Source organism: Epinephelus fuscoguttatus, linkage group LG12, assembly GCF_011397635.1.
Source record: "Epinephelus fuscoguttatus linkage group LG12, E.fuscoguttatus.final_Chr_v1".
Taxonomy (NCBI): Eukaryota; Metazoa; Chordata; class Actinopteri; order Perciformes; family Serranidae; genus Epinephelus; species Epinephelus fuscoguttatus.
Genome location: NC_064763.1, coordinates 36,659,440 through 36,682,490, shown reverse-complemented (window position 1 = coordinate 36,682,490; position 23,051 = coordinate 36,659,440). Strand labels below are relative to the sequence as shown.

Genomic DNA, 23,051 nt, shown 5'->3' with positions numbered 1-23,051 from the left:
AAATCTGATTTTGGAATCAACGTGAAGCTCTGGTGGAGCTACAGTAGGACAAACTTGACAGCCACCGGGACCGAAGCAAACACATCAAACAAACCCCTCTGTGAACCTTAACTTTTTCTCGCATGCCTCCACAGAAAATGGCAGCATAATGTTTTATCCATTCACTGGGGGCCTTGTTTAACAGCAACAAAACAACAACTGTTTCCAAACTCTCACAAAACTCATGCAGTATAGGCCATGTCTCATTTATCCAGTCGTATGCTCAGAACTTCCCAAACACATCCATGTTCGCAAAAACCTTTCTATTTAAAACTGAACTAAAAGTGAAACTTATCTATGCTTCCTTCAAAGCCAGACCCAAAGAGTAAACAGTATGATGTTTTTTGGTGGGCGGGGCTTAGCTGGAGGCAAAACAATTCTCCACAGACATTAGTTAGCACTAGCTAGCAAGTTCTGTTGGCTTGTTTTAGACAATGGAGGAAGATGATACGAATGGTGCATTTAGACATACTCATTCCGAGTGCCGGAGCGCACTGTCAAAATGTACCGTTCAGTTATCCAGAGCACCGCACTCTCGGAGTTCTTTAATTCGTAAAGAAATATAATGCTCCGTTTCTTCGACCAGCAGGTCTCTCATTTTAGTGTAGAACGACTGGATTTACGAACACACCATGTCAGGTCACTCACTCTCTGGGACTGCGGGTGTTACTTGAATAAGTAAACACTGACCAACGGGACCAGACTGGCCGACCCGTATGATCTCACTCAGTAGATGGATGATGTCACAGGAAGCTTTGTGGTTGATTGCAATGCCAATCTTACAAAAGAGGACGACGCTTGAAAGGTTTCCTGAGGTTTATTTTGCCATAGAAGCTAACGTTAGCTAATGCACTAAAAAGTTAGCGTTACAGAGAAATCCAATATTCCTCTTAATACCTCCCCAGTTTCTGATGAGGTGGACATGATAACCCTTAATAGACATAACATTATTCATCCCTACAACAGGAAATATTTCTCCCTAACCTGATATGAAGTGTGCGCTGCACATGTGAGCATTTTTGATCATTGCCTTCATCCAGTCCTTTCGTCTTATCGCATTTAACCATAGTTGTCTTTGTTTTTGTTGACGGGCAGTGGTGGCTGGTATGTGATAAAATCTAAGTTTTGAGCCATGACTTCTTCTGTAGTGACAACCAATAACACAACAGAGTCCAATGTAGCCTACAGCCCTGTGGTGGCGAGTTGTGTTTTGCCTCCAGCTGACAAACTGACGTCATTAGCCATGTTTCCATCAGCTGTTTAGATGTGCATCTAGAAGTATTGCATCGGAAAATTATGATGGAAACGCCAAAATTCGAATTAAAATCCCCTGAGTCGCACAAACTAAAATATGCTCGCTTTAGCCGGGTTTTGGTTGATTCGAAAAAATGTTGATTCGCAAAACGGGGGATGGAAACAGTTATGTTCGAATTAAGTCTGACGTAGCGCACCTCTCTCCAAGGTGATATCCACACTCCGGGTCGGGAAGGCGGTAATGCATTTACAAGCTGGTTGCCAACCGCCAGAAAACGTAGAAGAAGAATGTGAGACTTGTTTTGTTTCCGGTTCTGCGGAAAACTTGCACGAGTTCGTAGTTTTCACCAAAGTCCGTACATTTAATGGAAACACACAGGATTCGTATTTCTTTTAATGCGCATTTCCCAATGATTTAAATCACTTTTGGATGGAAACATAGCTATTGTGATGTTGGCCCTAAAATGATCTATACTTCAGTAATATTTTTTTTAGCAATAATGCATGTGTTTTGGAAGTAGGACAGAGCATACGACTTGATAGAAGAAACCTGGATCATACTGCATGAGTTGTGGGAGAGTTTGTAAACAGATGTTTGGATATTGTTTTGCTTTTGTTAATGTGGTCCCCATCAATACATGAATTGGTATGTTTGCCATTTTCTGTGTATGCATGCAGCATGACTATTTGATTTAAAAATAGCCATTTTGTCAGTGAAGTATTCATGTAATATATTTATACCTACTGTAGCTACAAAGTCTAAATGCTTGTGGTTAAAAAAACCCCTCTGAATCTGTAGAGATAATTTGTAGGATTTGAAGTATGATTGGCATTTACTTGAGTGTACTTGGAGTTTCCTTTGTAGCCAGCATCCAGTGAACATTTAGGTCAGCGTCGACAAAGGAAACAATAACTTTGACCGTGGTGTGTGGAGGTATATTGATATTTCAGAACGTGATATTAGAGAGAGAATCTTTGGCTCCTTGCATGCATTGATTTCTGGCTGCTGCAGCCGTGATCAAGGCTTCAAAGAGCAACACACAACTATTTATGGGTTCTAGTGGTTCTTTAGTCAGTGATGATTATATATACAAACCACATTTTCTCCACAAAGGACCTCTGAAGAGCCATTTGTGCTTTAAGGGGTGTTTTTTTCTTTGTTACCAATGCAGTCCTCTTTCATGTTGTTTTCTAACATTTTACCACTGCTCTAGAATTAGCAGATGCAGTCCTGTTAGCGAGACAGACCACCCCATTGTGGCACTGCTGATCCTCCTGATATCCTTTCTGCTCTTGCAGCCGTGTCATACAGCCTGCGGGGGATTTCTGGATTTAACAAGTCACTTGCTGTTTGTGTGTCTTTCAGACCCACCTGACAAGCAGGATGTGGGATTTAACACCCAGGGGCTGCCGATCTGGTCACGGAAACTTGTCAGAGAAAAAGCCAAAAGTCAATATCAGTGTTGAGTAAGAAAGGTAAAGAGGGAGAGGAAGAGAATAGAGTATGACACAGAAAGGAGGAGCCGCCTCTTCTTTCTCTCACCGGTCACGAGATGGGGTCTTATTACTACCTCACAGCCTGAAGCTCTGTCTCTTCTATAGAGGCAGAAAGTGGCAAAGAGAGAGTGTCAGCCAGTGATTAATTCTGAGGTAAAACAGAAGAAGCCAAGCTGATAAGGATAGCTGGTCTTGCTAAACCTCCACACCCTGCATTTTGTTCTTTCCTGCTCCTATTCTCAGAGGCCAGCACATTCTTTTTCTCTCTTTAAAGTACATTTCACCACAATCTGAAAAGGCACATGTGCAGTTGTTCCTCTACAAAACAACACATTTGCTTTTCTATCACTGCTGCCATATGTTTATTTGTCACATGTTTTAATTGCTTTAATGATGTCCTTGTTGTTGCTCTAACTATTTGCTCTGCCGTTTGCTGTTTCTTTGTCTTTGTGAGTCTGTCTGGCTCGTGCCTGATGTTAGTTTTATTGTGTCTTTTTTTCCTTGTACAAATTGCTCTAATTTGCCACTTTTTCTTTTTAGCCAATTCCCTGCATACTGTCTAAATTAAAGAACAGGTGTTGTGCAGTTTTATCCAAATTACTACAAATCAATAAGAGTTTACTTCACAGCAAACCATTTTACAAACCAAGGTGCTTTTTAGATGTAGTTTCACTGCCATTCCAGGCTACTAAAAGACCATTGCCAGAGACCCCCATTGTTGTCCAAAAACTGTTCAAAGAATCAGTGAGCCATGCTGTGTCACCAAGCAACTCGTTGCTTTATTACTATGTGCATGGTAATGACGGATAATGCCACTCATGATCATGTCAACCGTATATAATAATTTGGACTTAGTCCCACTTACACTGCCCCGCTAATAAATACTCAAACACTAGTGCAGAAAATCTGTGGCGGAAAAACTTAATCATTTATTAAACAGAGCGCTGGAACACTAGGAAATTGGCGAGAACCCAACCCAAAGCTGGGGAAATCATGGCCTGGCCCAAAGCGGGTCAGGTCAGGCCCAATCGGGTTCATGCAGAGAATAAAAGCTCTACTCTGCAGCTTTAAAATGTTTGGCAAATACGTAAATTACACATGATTCGTGGGTAATCCTGCATTTATATTTTTTTAATTATTTAATTTTTATGGCCACTTAGTCCAGCAGAACAATAAGAAAACACCAAGGCTGCCTTGACTAGGAATTTTTCTGGTCAACAAATAGTCGTCATTTGCGGCCATTAGTCGACTAGTCGCCATGTTCACAATACTAATTTAATTATGAAATAATATATATTGGGCAGGGCAACACAATGGTTTGAGTTGAAGGTGTGAGAAAGAATAGTATCAGTAACATTGTTAACACTGTGCTACATTACAGAGAAATACAAAACCGTACTAATGAACCTTCATTAATATAGGCCTATATTTTATCTCCAAGTGCACGTCACACACTGAGCGAGCCACCTGTTAATGACGCTGTGGGCTAATGGGCATGTAGCTACTTCCATGTTTCAGATGATACGTCATGTTTGTAGTCGACCAATGAAGATGAGTTTACATATCACCTTGGGTTCGTCCTTCACCTTCTCAAAATGATCCCACACTTTGGATTTCCTGCCCGACATGTTATTAACTAGCCTGTGGAATAACCGCAGGTACCAGCCCTGGAAATTAACCTGACTCCTGTCTGACTGCTGAGCATGGACACTTCCTGTGTCTGTCCTTTCAGATTAAATTCCCACATGGTCCAGTCATATAGGTTTTGATTTATTTTGACAAGATGCAGCTCCTGATAGAGTCTTCTAAGAGACCAACGTTTAGTCGACTATTGGGGGTTAACCCTAGACAACTTATATGCATCTATGGAGAAACTTTATCATTGATTCAGAGTTGTATTTCTCAAAACCTGAGTGATGAGTCCAACATTCTTGTGTTAGCTCTGTTTTTGTCTCTGTCAACTCCTGCGAAGAGTATCTGTTTCATCAGTTGCTAAATGCTCCATTGTGTCCACCAGCTTGTAGCTATCTTTGTCGTTTTGTGTTTTATTGCTGGACAGGAAGTGTACAGTAGGTTTATTGGAGCTTCTTTGCTGAAAATAGCTGCCTATTGCTAAAAATAAGATGATGAGAGTCAACACAGCAAAGTTATGGGCTGTAAAACTAAAATAATAAGCTGAAAGACTCTAAAGGGATCTGCAATCAGGCGGAAATGTACTATTTGTTTCATACTACAAGGGATATCTTTCAGATTACATGTAGTTGTTAATATGAAGATATTGATAAGAGCAGTTTTAAGGAGCTGAAATATAAAATATAATATATATATAATATATATATTATATAATATATAATATATATATAATATAAAACACTGGTAGGTTCCCTGAAGAAATCTGTGGGCCAGTGTCAGGAAGTGAACAGGACTGTTGAAATAAATCTTAGCAGACTTATAAAGGCTAAACATGTCTGGATATTCTCTTTCTTGCTCCAGCTGCTGACAGTCATCATTAATTAGATCTTTTCTTTTTTAATTAGTTCCAAGTTGTCAGAGTAAAATATGTTTAATTGTGAGCTGCCTGGATGCTTGGCTGATAGGGCCTGTCAGCTGTTAACTGGCGAGGTGTCAACCCCGTCTGCTTTCCAAGGGGCAGTGCATATGAGTCTTTTACATTCATTGAATGACAGTTCATAACCTTATCTTTCTGGGCTACTGTGCGGTATAAATCCTCTTTGGAAAACACCACTCCAGAGCATCCTGAGATTTATCACATATCGTGTCATAAAAAAAAATAAATAAAAGGGGGAGAAAACCTGAAAGGATGCGTATCCTGTTCACCTGGAGTGTCTGGAAGATAACTAGGGTTAGAGCGTGTGATCCTAACGCATGGCTGACAGCCAGATTGACACCCTTGGTCTCCTCAGTATCTTCCTCAGCCACACAGGAACAAGAATGAAATATAGACGAACGAATCCAGGCGTCGTGAAAACATTTTAGGCAAAGGCGATCCCCTTGGTGGCTCTATTTCATGCTACATAGACATCTGTCTGAAGAAGGGGCTGTTTGAAACCTGAGTGCAGGCAGATAGGCCGGCAGCTGCAGGATGATAGCCAAGATTTTACTGAAGAGGAGCATCAGTTTGAGGCGGCACTCAGAGTAACAGCATGCAGAGAGGTTTGTTCCAAAATGGGGCACACTCCATTTGGGAGAAAAAAAAGTGACACCTACTTTCACAGAATGACTGACAGCAGAAAATCGTTACCCTCTACTTTTAAAGGGCGGCAGCTTAACCAAACTGACAAAACGGATAAGTCTTTTAACAACAGCAGTCTTCTCATTAATTTAGGAATATTTTCTAATACGTCGGTAGCTCTATATGCTAAAGATTTTCCGTCAGAGCAGTGAACTACAAACCTTACAGTCTCAGCATGTGGCATGCAGTGCTCACAGATGTTATTTTTCTGTTCCCCCCCCCGTAATCTTTTTTAAATACTCAGCAACTTGAAGGGAGAAAGCATGCTGAGTGGGGACTGATTGTCGTACTGGAACTGCATGTGTCATTTGTAACTGTGACAGCAAACCTACCTGGAGCGCAGAGCTGGGACAGAGAGCAGGAAGGAGCGCTCAGCCTGATCACTTGAATTTGTCTCAGAGCTCAGTTAGAGGCCTTCCCCTGCTGCCATTACAGAGAGAGACAGAGAGGCTTTAGGGCTGCATGCAGTGTTCATTTACATGCCAGCTGTAAGTTGTAGACCTGGCCTGTTAAGAGAAAAAAAAAAAAAAAACGTTGCCCCTATCGGCAGGACGTCATCGTTTCTCATTTCCCTCCTAAACTGTTACAAATCACTGGTGAAATATAAATAAACTGTAGGATTTGCATGAGCACATGAGCAGATTATGACACAATGGGCCCCTTTGCACAGATATGTAGAAGGCCCCACCACCCCTACTACACAGGAGCAAGACACACAGATTTTTTTGGTGGTTTAGCCTCTTTTTTTTTTACTGGTTTTTGCAGTGTCGCTTCTGTTGAATGTTTGTGTTTGCTAATATTGTGAGTCATTGTGGAAGTTTTGTGTGTATTTGTCGTTCTTTTTTTGTTGTTATTTTGTGTCTCTCTTCAGCTCCATTGTATCTCTTTGTGGTCATTTTGAGTCTCTTTCTGGTAGTGGCATTTTGCAGATGGAGGCAAGAAGGCACTTGGGGCCCCTGGGCCTGTGACAGGTAGGCCTGTACAGCAATCCATCCATGTAAAAGGAGCTCTCTACAACATTCAGAGTGCATCTATGATTCAGAGGTTGTCTGCACGTGGCTCTCAACATGGTGGTGGATGAGCTAGCAGCTAACAGTGCTAACAGCACTAACAGTGCTACAACAGTGCTGACAGAGCTAACATTGTTAACTGAGGGCAACTGGTAGATCCCAGCAAGCATTTTTTGGTTTAAAAAATGTCTAATAGCCGTCTACATGAAGACCTGACGTCTAGGCTAAATCACGGCTGAATTTGGGCTGTCAGTGAAAATTTGGTAGACGTCTAACCATAGCCAAAGTGTAGACGTCATCAATTATACGGCTATGTAAAGACCATGTCCAAAAAATGGAGATAAACATATTTTAATTACTGTTGACTCTCCATACGTGATTGAATATCATACCGCATGCCATCTGCAATGGCAAAAATTATATTTAATTAATTTCAAAATTAAATTGGCTAGATTTGGGTTACATGTAGCTAGACTAAGTCAGAGCTAAATATAGCCAATACGTTTAAATCACGACTATTGCTTGCTGGGATGGGAGCTAAGCTTGTCAGTTGTAATGGCCGTATTAGCACAGTGTAGAGTGGTGGCAATTCACTAGCCAGTGGGAAACACAAATGGGGACTCACATGTACTAGCATGCATGCGTAGCTGGACAATCTACAGCAACAAAGAACAGAGAATTTCAGGTTACAACACACACAGAGCTAGCATGACATCATTCGTTGCTCAGGGTGCCATTACTCCACTCTATATTTACGTAGCAGTACTTTGTTGCTATATTAATGCTCTGAATGTCGTATATGGAATCTTTAAGGTTTGGTTAGGTTTAGACACAAAAAAAATAAAGTTAGGTTTATGGAAAATCATAATTTGGTTTAAATAGCTGCTGTGTTAGGTTGGAGATATACTCACTTTTAACTGTATGTTCGCATGCACGTGATGGTTGCCTCGTGTCACCTGTGTTCGTTTGAAGCATTGGTTGTGCACGTCTTCAGAAATTAATGCAACCTGTCCGCAAGATGTATTACACACATAATCGATCGGGGCAGTTTGACAGAATGAGAAATAGAAACTCACCATTGTCAAGATCTGCTTTATACACACCATCTGTGACGGTGTCACTTTCTCAGCCGTGATCCCCGTGATCTCAGAATTAACAGTAACCTCCTCAAGTGTTGCCGAGTTTGTTGTTTGCATCATGCAAATCTGGAAGTTCTATACGGTTTAAGTTCTCTGGTGTGCCGTCCGGTGGAATCCTCCGATAACACACGTAGCACACAGGCAAGTGTGTGAATAATGCCATTCATGACGAGGCTGGTTATCTATGCAAATGCATGGTTAAAAAGTATATCCGGTCTTAAGGGAGTTATTGATGCCTCAAGTGTTGGATGGAGATAAGGAGAGAAAAAAAAATAGCATGCTGTGTTAAAGTCTGATGTTTTACTGACTCAGTTATTTATCATCGATCATTATTTATGTAGTTATTTGAACATTTATTTGGGGTAATATTTCTGGACTATAGATCTCTATATCTATTGATGTTTGTCCTTTTTGTCCCAGACTGAGTCCAAAGTTCATACATAAAAGGATCAAGATGATTTCACCCAAGTTCCTAGAAACACTAGCTTTGTCTAAATGCCATACTACATGCTAACTCTAAGGTAGTACACTCAACGACGATGGTATGCATAGTAAATTTGAGTTATTCTTTAAAATGTTGTTGATGGACATTTGTCCTGCAAAGTAATGCAAGTATATGTGAGAACTAATGGAGCTTTAGTCTAAAACTTTAAGTAATTGTGGGTAGTGGCGAGATGACATCATCATCATCTTGGGAATAAAAAGCAAAATAATTAACTTTTTTTAATTTTAATTTTTTTTCCCTTTTACATCAGCGGCAGCTCTCCAAAATCATTACATTTTCTTTTACCATTTCCTGTCAGTACCGAATGATAAAGTACTCTAACTACTTGTAAACTGCCAAAACAGCATGCCATAAATATACCATGGGTATGCAGTGTGAGATAAATACATGGTGTATACTTTATAGTAACAGGAGAGGTTAGGATTTATGACATGACAAAGGCTTTCTAAAGCTGGTGACTGTTTTGTAAAGCCAAATCCTACCTACACTCTTGTAATGGCTGGCTGAGGGGAATCTTGCCCATAGGATAAGTTTAATCAATAGATGATTTGATCTTCACCCCAGAGAAACATTGAGAATTGTATAAATGCTTGCCACAGAAGAAACAACACATTAGTCAACATCACTGCCGGGGAACATTATGCTCACTTGGATCCATACATGATATTGCCGACACATATCACCATTAGCAGCAGCCTGACAGTTAGTGTGTTCTCATCAGAGCAGAGCCAGATGTTTTGTAGTTTCTCACACTGAGGAAGAAAGGGATTTTTGTGTTGTGCTGTCAGTTTAGAAGACTCAGAAATGGTCACATAACTATGCAATTTTCATTTTGGAGTGAAAGACAGACTAACTCCCCCAAGCTCAAGGTCAAAATTGGCTCTAATTTAGTCCAAATTGGTTCCTTTATGAGTGCTTTGCATGCCTGTGTAATCATGTTTTTTTTTAAGGGAATTGCAAATTGCAGTTCACCAACTCATGTGCTGATACTCTGATATAAGTCATCTGTCAGCCTAGTTAAAAGCAGCTTTTGAGGTGTATTTTATTTTATGAAATGGATGCAGGTTCTGTAGGTCATCTGACTGTGACAAAGGTGTCCAAGGGATTTCTGTTGTATGAGTCTGAAACTGATCATTTTCAGTGAATATGGAGACATATAGTTTTCACTGGTGCATATTGCTTGGTCAACCACATAATAAGAGGTGTCACTGAGCTTTGAGAAAACATTTGCTTGAATACAGTATCTCTGTTTTAACTGAGATATCAGATTTAATCTAAAGTAAACTGTGAGTACTGATAGTAAAAAACTGCATTTAGCTACTCAATACAAGATTCTAAAAAGTGTCTAATGCGTACTACATTTTGAGCCATACTGAAAGAATACTCTGTTGTGATCATGGGTGGATTATAACACAATGGGCCCCCGGGCACACACATGCAAAAGTGTGTGTCTGTGTGTGTCTCTTTGTGGTTATTTTGTGTCTCTTTGTTGATGTTTTGTGTCACTTTAAGGTAATTCTGTGTCTCTTTGTTGGTTTGTGTCTCTTGAGGTAACAGTGTGTGTCTCTTTGTGGTTATTTTGTATCTCTTTGTTGATGTTTTGTGTCGCTTTAAGGTAATTTTTTGTCTCTTTGTTGCTTTGTGTCTCTTGAGGTAACTGTGTGTGTCTTTTTGTTGATGTTTTGTGTTGCTTTAAGGTCGTTTTGTGTCTCTTTGTTGTTTTGTGTCGCTTTAAGGTAATTTTAATAATAATAATAATAATAATAATAATAATAATACATTTTATTTGTTAGGGCGCCTTTCAAGCCACTTAAGGTCACCTTACAGCAAAGATAAAACACAGCATACAAAACATCATAACACATCATACTATACATTAAAATAGAGGGGAAGACAGTAAGACAGTGTAATGCATATGATCAGGTGGAATGTGCAAGTCTGAACAGATGTGTTTTGAGTTTGGATTTGAACAGATTGACAGATGTGGTGTTGCGGAGGTCAAGGGAGAGTGAATTCTAGAGCTGTGGAGCAGAGCAGCTGAATGCTCTGCTCCCCATGGTAGCCAGGCGGGCGGGGGGAACGGAGAGGTGGATGGAGGAAGAGGATCTGAGTGTGCGAACGGGTGTGGCAATGTGGAGGAGATCAGACAGGTATGGAGGGGCTAGGTTGTGAATGGTCTTGAAGGTGAGCAGTAAAATCTTGTATTGGATACGGTGTGTGATAGGGAGCCAGTGGAGCTGCTGGAGGACCGCTGTGATGTGGTGAGTGGATGGGGTCCTTGTGATAATGCGAGCTGCTGATTGAGGTAATTTTGTGTCTCCTTGTTGTGTTGTGTCCCTTTGGGGTAATTTTGTGTATCTTTTTTGTTGCTTTGTGTCTCTTGAGGTAACTGTGTGTGTCTCTTTGTTGATGTTTTGTGTCGCTTTAAGGTCATTTTGTGTCTCTTTGAGGTAATTTTGTGTCTCTTTGTTGTTTTGTGTCTTTTTGTTGTTGTTTTGTGTCTCTTTGTTGTTTTGTGTCTCTTTGGGGTAATTTTGAGTCTCTTTTGTTAGTTTCATGTCTCTTTGTGGTCAGTTTGTGTCTCTTTTATGGTTGTTTTGCATCTTTTTTGAAGTTACTGTGTCTTTCTTTGAGGTAATTTTGTGCCTTTTTTGGTCATTTTGTGTCTCTTTGTGGTCGTTTTGTATCTCTTTGAGGTTATTGCGTGACAGTTTGAGGTAATTTTGTGCCTCCTTTTGTTTTTTTTTGGCTCTCAGCAGTTATTATGTGTCCCATTGTGGTTGTTTTCCCTTTTGTTTTGCATTCTCTTCGAAGTCTTTTCATTGTTAATTCTTGGTTGGTACATGTCTCTTTGAGTGACATTTTGCAGGTAAGGTCCAAGGGGGCCCCTGACACTTTGGGCCCCTGGGCCTGTGCTCCCATTCAGTAATTCATACATGATTGTAATGAACCTTATTTCAAACCTCAACTCTTCAAACGTTCCCATGCAGCTCTCAGACATGACAGCTTAAACAATATGGTCCATATGGTCTTTATATAATGTTACTTCTTGCAACAAGCCATGATCTCCTCATATGTTTGTGCGCGTGTTTCCATGTGTGTCCATCCAGGCATTCACTAAGAAATCAGTACAGCTATTCAAAGTGAAGCAGTGGGTGAAAATGAATATTTTACTTCGACCTGGAAAAAAGCAGCTCCTGGCTAGATGTAGCTGATGCGTCTCAGAGGCACGTAATGTCGCCTTCCTCCGTATGCCTCATCTTAAAATGTGACAGCTAGCAGATGGCTCTTTACTGTACCTGAGCACTGCACATTATAGGCATTTAGCTGACTGTTTCGTTCAGTGTTGTAGTAGCAATTGAAAGACAGCTTCAGTTCCTGGACTTTCAGCATCCCAAACATCTAATGAAACTCAAAATCTGGCCCAGTTGTTAAGTTTCTTTTAATTAATCACCCTATAGGACATAACACGTCTATGTTAACACAATACTCACATACCCATATGCACATTGAGACAGTTATTTGTTGGCGTTATATTCTCTAAGTCCAAGCTGACCATAAAGTGATCCCTCCCAAATGCAACTCCAGTGCCAGATAGCAAAACAAGATTCTTTAATCCATGCAAAAATTCATTGCACTGCTGTAAGGCATGAGTAATTCATTCCCTCTTGTCTCGCTTTCCCCCCTTTTTTTCATTTTTCACCTTTCCTTTTAAACCTATTAATACAAGCTCGTGATTCAGCTAATAACTGGCTGGTTCAGTTCATAATTTAAAAAGCCTTCAAACCAATTTCTCTGCAACGTATATGAAGAAAATGAGAAAGAAATTTCCTTCCAAAAAAAGTAAGTGACTGGAAAAGGAGACAGGCCGGCTGCAGGCAGCTCTGCAGGACTCCTCGGGCCCATAACAATACATTTGTGTCCCAAGAAATTGAAAGTTCTGAAGAAAGAAACATGAAAAAGGGAGAGATAGGAAGAGAAGGTAGCTGGGATGTGAATAGATTGTATTTAACTTTCAGCACATTGAGTCTGTTTATTATGCAAGTCCCTTCCCTGAACAAGGCTGATCTGAGCCAAGTTTCCAAAGGGTGCACTGGTTTTAAAGAGTCTGTCTCTTTAAGCTTTTTAATATGCTGGTCAAATCATGGCTTCCTCATAGACTTTCTCCCTCCTGATGAATTTCAAAATAGACCATTCATTCAACACCACCAGGGCTCTGTTTGTGTATGTGTGTATGTGTGTGTGTTCATGTGTACTCATGTATGAATGTGTGTAGATGTGTGTGGGCCAATGCCAGGGGGCCAGGCAGCACATTAAGACAGTGACTGGCAGATCTCATTTGGTGTTTAATTTCACAAGGGTGAGCTCTCCTCTGTGAGGGCCCATTAGCCTCGAGCTAGCTAGCTGAATGATGTGGTGGTTCCTCATCGAGTGATGTTTAGACTGACAGGGCATGATTTTGTGTATGTTTACCAGTGCTGGAAAGTGCATTTACTACAATACTATAAGTAGGTACATCTCTGAGTATTTCAGCTTTCTTTATATGCCACATGTGACAGACAAACATTTTACACTATTGCATTTATCTGACACCTCTTAAGATATCATGGTCTGACACATTTGCCAGCTCCATTTGCTGAAAAAGACAGTGAGAAACATTTGAAAGCTCAAAGTGGATCATCAGAGTTGAGATTTTGTCACGTAACATATTAAATATGCATTGTCATACAGCTAATAGAACATGCAATCATACTCTAACCACTGACAGGGGTATATCCCCCACATGTTCTAGTGCTTTTGGTACGTCATGTACATTTTGCTGTTAATACTGGTGCACTTTTACCAATCCAAATGCACAAAAAATGTTGTACAAATCCGTGGTGTGCAGATTTGCACGATATTAAGCAGCAGATACATTGATACTAAGGATAGATCGATACATCGGCCGGCCGATATATCGGGCCGATATTTGAGTTTTTTACTTGCATCGGCTGATAAGCGCGTGGGTTCGCGGATTTATTTTTACCTGGCACTTTTTTTCATTTGAAAGTATGTGGTTAAGTTGAACAAAGCTGTTGAATCCTACTGTGTACAGTAGTTGTTGTTTTATTTATGCTTCAGCTTAAATATTTGTTTATTTTATAAAGACATTACTGGAAGATTTAAGAGCACTGAACTCTTTTTTTTATTTGAATGTATAATAATAATAATAATAATAATAATAATATTCTACCTGTTCTACCTCAACTTTCCATCTTGTTTTAGTATTTTTTACTGTTCAATAAATGTTTCTTATTTTAAACTTGAGACCTGAAATATTTGTTATCATTGTGTCATTTTTTTGATGTAAATTGAGGGAGCAAAAGCAGTATCGGCCTCAAATATCGACTCAAGAAAATCGGCAGTCCATAATCGGTCATCGGCTAAGGGTGATGGAAAAAAATCGGTATCCGCATCGGCCCTAAAAAATCCATATCGGTCTATTCCTAACTGATACTTTACGTTTCAATAATGCTGTGGTCAGGTTTAGGCACCAAAACCACTTGGTTATGGCTGGGAAAAGATCATTGCTGTGTCTCAAATCGCATAATTCCGTTAGCACACTTCCATGTAGTATAGCCTACTGTGTGCACTATGTACTTATTGGTGTAGTGCGCAAATTTCGACAGGGTAGTGTTGTCTCAAATCAAACACGGCCGCTGTGCACTTGCCAGAAATGATGACCACAAATTAGCTAGTTAGCAAACTAGCATTAGCATTCGTGTTATCGTTCGCAGTACCAAATCAATACAGACTGCTAAATTAACCCAACAGACATACTGCTGGCTTATACCCGACAACAGTATAGTGGTGTTTAGTGCAAAAAACACATGTATTTGTACAATGCAGCAACGTTCACGGTCGCACAATCCTCAGCCGCTATTTCTTGTTTGAAAAGTGGTCCCTCCCCTTCCGCTACGTAGCCAAGATGAGGGCGAGAAGTGTCCATAGTTCCACACTCAACTTCTTGACCGTTTTGAGTGCATCATCCGCATACTCATAGTGCACTGCATTTTTCCATACTTCTCAGTGTGAGCGCACTTAGGCACTCAAAATATTAAGTGTAAGTACAGAAGTATGCAATGTGAGACACAGCACATGTCCTGGCTTAAAATATCCAGTTTTGGGGGCACAGTCCCAGCAGGAGAAGCAGGTATGGCTAAGGGAAATATGACAGCTTTTCATGGCATTATTTCCACCAACAGGTTGCTACAAAACACCGAAGTTTGGAGCCCAAAAAGCTAGTGGAAAAACAGCAATGACTAGCTCAAATGCAACTGGTTTTGTTGTCTTTGGTCTTGAACAGTGGCCTGCAGTTTGGCACATGTCACGCAAAGGTGACACACCGTTCACAATCCCCTCTGCTCCAAATAACAAAGTCAGCTCCTATACTACGTCATTTTAGAATCATTTATATGATGCACAGGAAACGTGTTAATGTAACATAACCATGGTTTGCAAAAATCTACAATGCCAACATTTTCTTCTGGTGACTGGGATGACTTTTACTTAAAGCTACATGAATCAGTATTTTTCTACTGACAATGGATCAAATGACAGTGTAATGTGAAAGCGGTAGCTCATATTTGAATCACTGAGTTGTCTTTTTCACTGACAACTATGCGTTTATCTGACTCATTTCCAGATTCAGGCAGCTGCTTTCAATGAAAAAGCTCTGATAATCTTACTGTACACTACTTGCTCAGTACCAAATAGCAGAAAGACTAGTTGTTGAGCATAGTGGAGCATTTCACATTGACGGTGAAATGCTTTTCTCAAAAGTTAGTGGACACCAAACTAGACCTTAATTCATATGGTGTCCTTAAACATGACTCCAAATAAAAGCTGTGAATGTTACTACACATCCCTTCTGTGCAAATAGACAACTGTTTTCTAACACATTCGCCCGTATTAAGTTTGACATGATAATATGTCAGTGTTGAAATTACAGCTTGCACTTGCCCACAAGTGCCCCCAAAAAATCAATTTATGCAGCTTTATGTTAAAGCGTAAAAAAGTATGTGAATGCAGGACGGAAAGGTTTACCACACAGGATTGTCAGTTACTGTTGCTGTTGCTAAACATGCTTGCCAGCAATAGTTAAAGTAAAAGCCAACCCCAGATTCACTTTTGCCTCAATATGATTGCTTTCTTTTGGCACAGTGTCTCTTACAGTAGATGCCTGCTGTTGATGGTCTGGCACCTGGCTGCTACATTTTTACGAAGCTTCAATCTCACCTGAGCACTTTGGGGGTACACACCCATAAATGTCCTAAGCACAGGAAATAAGAAAATACAGGCAGAGGGCAGAGATTCGACAGAAGGATAAACTGCCACACGTCTCTAGTGGATCATAAGTGATGATAGACAGAGATTTTTATGAGAAAATCCTTCACAGTGAGTGTTTTAAGTTTGTGGCATTACTATTTAAAAGAAGGATCTGAATACTACTGGTGGTTAGTTTGAAAAAATCTTGTTTCTTTTTACTGTTTCCTGCTGCCATTTTTGGAAAATTCAAGTTTATTTTCTCATTGACATTAACCTTTTTATTACAGCTGAAAAATGGTGAAAATAAATGCAAGATTACTTTTACTGCAAATACCAAGCACAGACATTTAAAGCAGACAGTACCTTTGCAGCTGGCAAGGCCGGGGCATTCACAGGTCAAGGTGAATCACTGCACGCTTTTAATATTCAATATTCGAGGCGAGAGCTGCTGCACACGTTTAACACCATAAACACCTGCACTGTTTGAGATGCATGATGTGTTTTTGTGCCCTTGTTTCAGTTCAATCGCAAACTTTATGGCCCCCTAAGGGAAATTTGTTTTCAGACCGGTCCTGCAGTTAAACACACAATAAAGTCACATAATAAAGTATAAGACCACGGTAAAAAACAATAAACGCATTACCTGAAAGTACAATAACGCACACATGACAAACTGCCGTGTCACACAGTGTAACCATAAAGATCGGCATCAGCGGATAAGGCCTCACACGAGTCAGGGCTTTGATGGAGTCTAATAAATGTTTCTCATCGGTGCAAAAGTTTTTCTGGAGGGCGTTAGACACGACAGGGGATGGACGGAAACACCGGTGAACAGCACTTTGCTATTTAATGTGTCTGCTGGTTTATGTTCATGGTGTGTGGGATTACAGTTTAATGCAAGGTCCTCTTATTATTACATTTTTCCCCTTATGAACATGAGTGACTTATTCCACTTGAAATGAATAGCTGTCTGGTTCATTCACTCCTGAACTCATGTCCTCCAAAGCAGCAGTACCATTAAAAGCACATTTTAACATTTAATCATAATACCAGATCGCCATCTTTCATAGAAACGTTCAAAGGAACTAGTCATCTGCTTGAAAAAAAAAAAAAAAAAAGTTTAGCTGCAGCTACTTCAAGTGCTTTTTACTCACAACAGTGCAGTGGGGATGCTTTGTGTGTTATTTCCTGAAGGTTTGCATGCGTTTGTGTGTGTGCGAGTGTGTATGTGTCACAGCGGTGAAACTGATCTCCCGAGTTTACACACGCTCCACCATTCGCGACTTCAGAGGGTTGTCACTCTGTTGACATCAAAAGATTTTCTGTGTCCTTTGTAATACAGATAATTATCCCCATCAGTGTGTGGGCTTTGATGTTCACCTAGCTGTATTATGCTGTGTGTTCATGTTCATGTGCCTGTGCGTGTGCGTGTGCGTGAGAGTGTACGGTATTTGTTCTACTGCGGGTAACAGTGTGCATGCATGAACATCATTTCATCTATTAGTCTGGCATGTTCCGTTTGCATTCTTGCAATACAGATACCTCTCAGTCTCATAGGATTTCGTAGTTAGAGATGCTAAAGACATAGAGTTATCCAGTTATTGGTATATTAGCCTGTACATATATGCCTTCTTTGGGCCGCGTCATGCCCAGAAATAGCGACTAAAACAAGTCTCTCTGAACTCTCTGAACTCTCTCCTCTGCACAGCCATTGTGCTCTGTACAATACAATGGTTACATGACATACACTCCAAAACACATAATGAGTTTATCTAAACACAGCTTCAGCTCATCTGTCTTTATCTTCTCTGCAGACAACACAATGACGACTAAACTGTTAGACCCACAGTTACATCACAATTCTAAAACAAGTAATTAAATGATTACAGTAGATTAAAATCACAAATAAGGCATGAAGATTTACAGTACAGTTAAGGTTGCATTCATAATGGAATATATAAAGAAGATTCTGTTTCTGTATTATAAAGCCCAGGTACAGTAAACCACTTCATTCCTCTTGTAAACATGAAGAGGCCTTGTTTTATTTTTGGAAGCTGCAGTGGGTACTACAAAGTGAGTCTAAGGACTTTGTGTGCATTGTGTTTTTCCTTCTCCACTCAGGTACACACTCATGGGCAGCCTGGGTGTTTGGGCTGTGGCTGTGGCCGCTCTGCTGGGAACCTCAGGGTGCTGGCTGGCTGAAGGGCACAAGAGCAGCAGGCGAGGCAGCGCTGATACAGCCACAATGTCACGTACCTCCTCCCAGGAACCATTCTCCACGGTAAATATCCTGTGCAACTCCCACACGTACACACTTGCACACACACTGACACACACTGACACACACACACACACGCACTGTACTGCTTCCCACCGAGGACATCACCTTCACTCTCTATCAAGCCGGAGGAACACTTACAGTGACATAAATCAATCACATCAACCATAAATCAAATCAGGGTTGCAAAGAACATGAAGTGGATAAAAATAGTCTGACAAAACACATTTGTTGTAAAATTTAGCACAGTTGAACTGTTGTGAACCAGTGCTCTCCTGTCTTGATATCTCTTATGCTATGACTTGTGGCAAGGGACAATTAGCTGCCTCGTGCATTTAACGTTATTGGTATACCCATATTAAATTGTTTATCATTCGACGGCCAACTGGAATGTTACCTTGAGGTGTAAACACAGACATTTTCTTATACTTTCCCATTTCATTTTTCAAAGAGAGTATGTCATTCACAACATGGACAAATAGGTTGTAATGACTTTGCCAGATTTTAGCTTCAAGACTTAAAAATGATTTTAGTCAATGCTGTGACAAAAGTCCAAAAGATGGCGCCAGATCTCTCTAAAAATTATAAATTACCCCTTTCATGACACTAAAAATTGTTCATAAACGTTTTGGTGACGATTTAAAATGTTAATAACTATCTAAATTAGCTTTATTTGAAATATTTGGCATTTAATATCGCTCAAGAATAGGAGAATATTCAGCAATTGCGTTATGAAGCTGCAGACCACTGGATGAATGAATTTAGCTGTTAATTAACACCTACTGTAATGACGTAATTTCGGCGATGTTACTAAAACTAACGTTTAATTAAATTACTCCATAATTTTGTCGGATACTTTTTATTCTGGTTGTTAGTTTGGGATTAACAGCAGCTAATATGAAGACACGAAAGCGGGTAAGTTGTTATTTAACGTTTCTGCCATATTGATAGCCGCCAGTGTTCCCACTGTTACAGTAACGCTAGCTAAACCTGTCATAACTGCTGAAATTAAAAACGTCAAAACTATTTATATCTAGACTTAACGTTATGTATGTGTCCATGAGTAAACTCAACTTGAAAGTATGTGACATGTTAATATTTAAGTGTTAGCTTAGTATGAGGTCTGAGGTCCAACAGACTAGCTAACTTGCCAAAGAGCAAGGTAAGTTAGCTAACTTAGAAAACACCAAATATAACTATTAGCCGTCTGTAACTGCTGCAGGACATGTTCATTGATTATCGTCGGTGGTTTGCTCACGAGGCCTATTATTAGTTTGAAACTCTCTCCCAGTTATTTTTTTAACATTAAGGAGTAGAAACAAACACACAGATAACCTAGCTTGATGCAGAAATCAGGTTGTTCATACAGTTAATGGTATAGACTACAGTTTGCAACACACATATTGAGTATTCATTATAAAATATTCAGTAGCAATTATGAACAGTCCTTTTTGTTTACTCAGTAATTATTCTGAGAACCCTAATTGCCGCACACACTAGCCAGTAGTATCCTCTTGCATAAGTCAAAACTACAGCTTTTTGATTAATGGTAATGTAGTGTTAAAATCCAGGTGAAAATCAGTTTAAGTACACATGTGCAAACCAGCTGGGTTTACATATCAGCTGTTATATAATAAATGCATTCATATGTGTTAGGGCTGCCACTAACAATTATTTTCATTGACGACTAATCTGTCGATTATTTCTTCGATTATTCGACCAATCATTTCATCGAAAAATGTGTTAAAATGTTGAAAAATGTCCTGCCTGTCTCGCCCAAACCCCAAAATTACATCATCTAATGTCTTGTTTCATACTCACACCGAAGGGTTTTAGTTCACTGTCATGGGAGAGTGTGTAAAGCTGCCAATATCTGAACATAAGAAGCTGCAGTAAGAGTATTTTGGGGTACTTTTATAGTACTTTTCTATGAAAAATGACTCAAACCGATTAGTCGACTACTAAAATAGTCACCGATTATTTTAATAGTCAATTAGTCACCGATTAGTCGACTAATCGTGGCAGCCCTAATATGTGTTAGTGTGAGGGGTAAAATTGGCATTAGTCAAATGCAGAATGTATCAAAACATGGAACAATCAGTGTGAAAAATGTAGGCAACAAAGCAATCACCTACAGATGTCAACCATCTTTATTTAGTTTTGTTGAGGCAAGTTATTTTTAGAGATAGTTTACAGCAGTGGTTCCCATCTGGTGAGTCGTGGATCCATTCTTAATGGACCACAAGTGATTTGCAAATGTGTCCAGTCTGTGAAAAACACACTTTATTTTGAAGTACAGTGAATTTCCGGCACAGAGCTTTTATTTTGAGGTCCTGTCTCGTGCAGTAGAGTGAGTGACTAACAGACAGCTACCTCACAGAGACAACAAACTTGCTCAACGACATGGCCAAATGCAAGTACGACACTGCATATTTTAAACTTTGTGGACCTTGAATTAATGACAAAGGAGAAATCTGGACCCCATGGCTGTACGAGTTGGTAACCACTGGGCTACAGCACATTCAACAGCTGTTGTCCAAGAGGTGGGCGGGGAGGAACCTCCAATATGGCTACCTCAGGGATCACTTAATCATATGAAAGCACTGTATACAGATTAGAAACAAACTACACAACAAACTTATGGAAAACAGTCTTCGAAGATGAGCTGCTAATTTTTTGAATGATAGAAATAAATTTAATTAGATATCCAATGTAACAGATTTTCTGTGACCCCACCATTTGCCAGCTTATGAAAGATTTGAGCTGTATGTTAGGACCTTTGTTTTAGCCTTGAGGCATTGGGGAGACAAGGACCACAGTTGTCTAGTTACCTTGCAGCGTGATGGAGAAATCTTTACCCTTTATCTGTCGCTTCCACTTTGTCTCTCTGCTCACTTTTAAAGAGAACAGGAAACTGACAGGAGGAGAAATAGACAGACAGCAAGGAAGAGAGGTTAATAATTACCCTGTAAAAATCACAAGGACATTGTTTGGTCATGCTACCCGAAGGACAGAATCTATTAGCACGTGGAATTCAATAGCTCCTGCCTAGACCTTTACTGTGTCTCCATATTACTGCTATTGACAGGGTTTGTTTTAGCCCGTATCTATGGGAAGAAAAGTTTTATAAGAGACAAATATTGCAGGGAAGAGGTTAAGTGATAACAGACAGGTCTCGTCGGCAGTGTTTAAATAGATTTTTTAAATTGATGTCTTTAACAGTGTTGGGGATTTAGCATTAGTACACATATAATCAAGATGAAAAGCCTTATTGAAATCTGACTAATTCAATTTATGCTTTCTACAATTTATTTTTGTAAGTCTGCTTTTGAACCCTATAATATAGAAGTTGAATATCTCAGCACAGTACCAGTAAGCATTCACAAAGAAAGCCTGAATATCTTTTATATATATATCTATATCTATCTATCTATATATATATATATATGTATGTATATGTATAAAAGAGACTTAAAAGAGTGAGCACATCCTCACTTTGTGTTAGGATCCTCATGTCTAGGGCCAGGCGATATTTAGAAAATCAAACATCACAATATTTTTGGCCAATAACTCAATTTCAATATGGCAACAACATGGTAGAGTTGACTGACTTTCACAAAAATGAAATCACTTTACTGTAATGCATTCTTTATGATTTGTGATATTATAATACCCAAAATCTAAGATACTACTACTACTGGCCCTACTTCCAAAATATTTTAAAAGTGAAACAGAGGCTTGGGGATAGGTGGGGAGATGCAAGGGATGTAGTGACACAAGGGACACTGGCTGATGGTAACTACTCAGTGCAAGTGGGGACAATTACATTCACACCTACAGTGATGGTAGTCAGAGCTAACAAACTATGAGCCGCCACTGATGAGCTGAAGAGTCTCATCTGGAGACTGGCACCAAAACCATTGATGCTATGGCCTTTGAGAGAAGCTCAGTATATGTGACATACAGTACCAGCATGCAGTGCCCATGTGTTATTTATGGCAGAAGGAAAAAAGTCCTTTTTATATCTGAGGCATCTCTGTGAAAGCCTGTCAACATTACCAGCTACTTCACTGTTATGTGCCAAGTGGCTAAATTAGTTTAGAATTCGAGGTCTCTCAAGCATGGCTCAGAGCCATGGATCTGGTATAGTAACTTTACACAGTGACTCAGAACTTATAAATAATGAATAGAAAACACTCTAAATATAATTATGTTATAAAAAGACCAGGGGCCTCATTTATAAAAGAGTGCTTAGGATTCATACTAAAAGTCGATGTGTGCCCAAAAGCTGAAAATGGCGTGCGCCGAAAAATAATCTGATTTATAAAACCGTGCGCATGCACACTTGCATGCAATGTTCTCTTTATAAATCACAGACCTCCTGTAGTTGTGCACACCCAGATCCGCCTCATATTCCACCCTCTACACGCCCTAGTTCAACCATAAATGGTCATGCAAATCACCTCATGAATGCGATCTGCATATAAATAAGCCGGCATGCGAGTGTTCTCTCGTTGAGAGTCACGGCGACAGGTGTGAGAAACAAACCAAAAAACGGAATTTCTCCGAGACTGAGCTAGAGACCCTTTAACGGGAGGTGGAGGACTGAAGAAAGATTTTATTTGGTGGCCACAGCAGCGGGATCATTAATAAAAGAAAGCAAAAATAAGTGGCAACACATCAGCGCTGCTGATGTTGTCAGCTGTGTCTGTGGGACTGCACGGACAGTGCCATCTTGCGCAATTACGCACGAGGGTCACCGCAGTAT

At 39.9% G+C, this 23,051-nt stretch overlaps 1 protein-coding gene across 1 annotated transcript in view; it reads left to right on the top strand.

Moving 5' to 3' along the window:
• fstl4 (follistatin-like 4) overlaps positions 1 to 23,051 on the top strand; it is a 305,040-nt gene that overhangs the window by 5,546 nt on the left and 276,443 nt on the right. The window contains exon 2 of the mRNA XM_049592891.1: positions 18,127 to 18,286. Within this exon, the coding sequence (XP_049448848.1) occupies positions 18,137 to 18,286 (150 nt within the window). The 5' untranslated portion in view covers positions 18,127 to 18,136. The remainder of the gene's footprint in view (positions 1 to 18,126; positions 18,287 to 23,051) is intronic.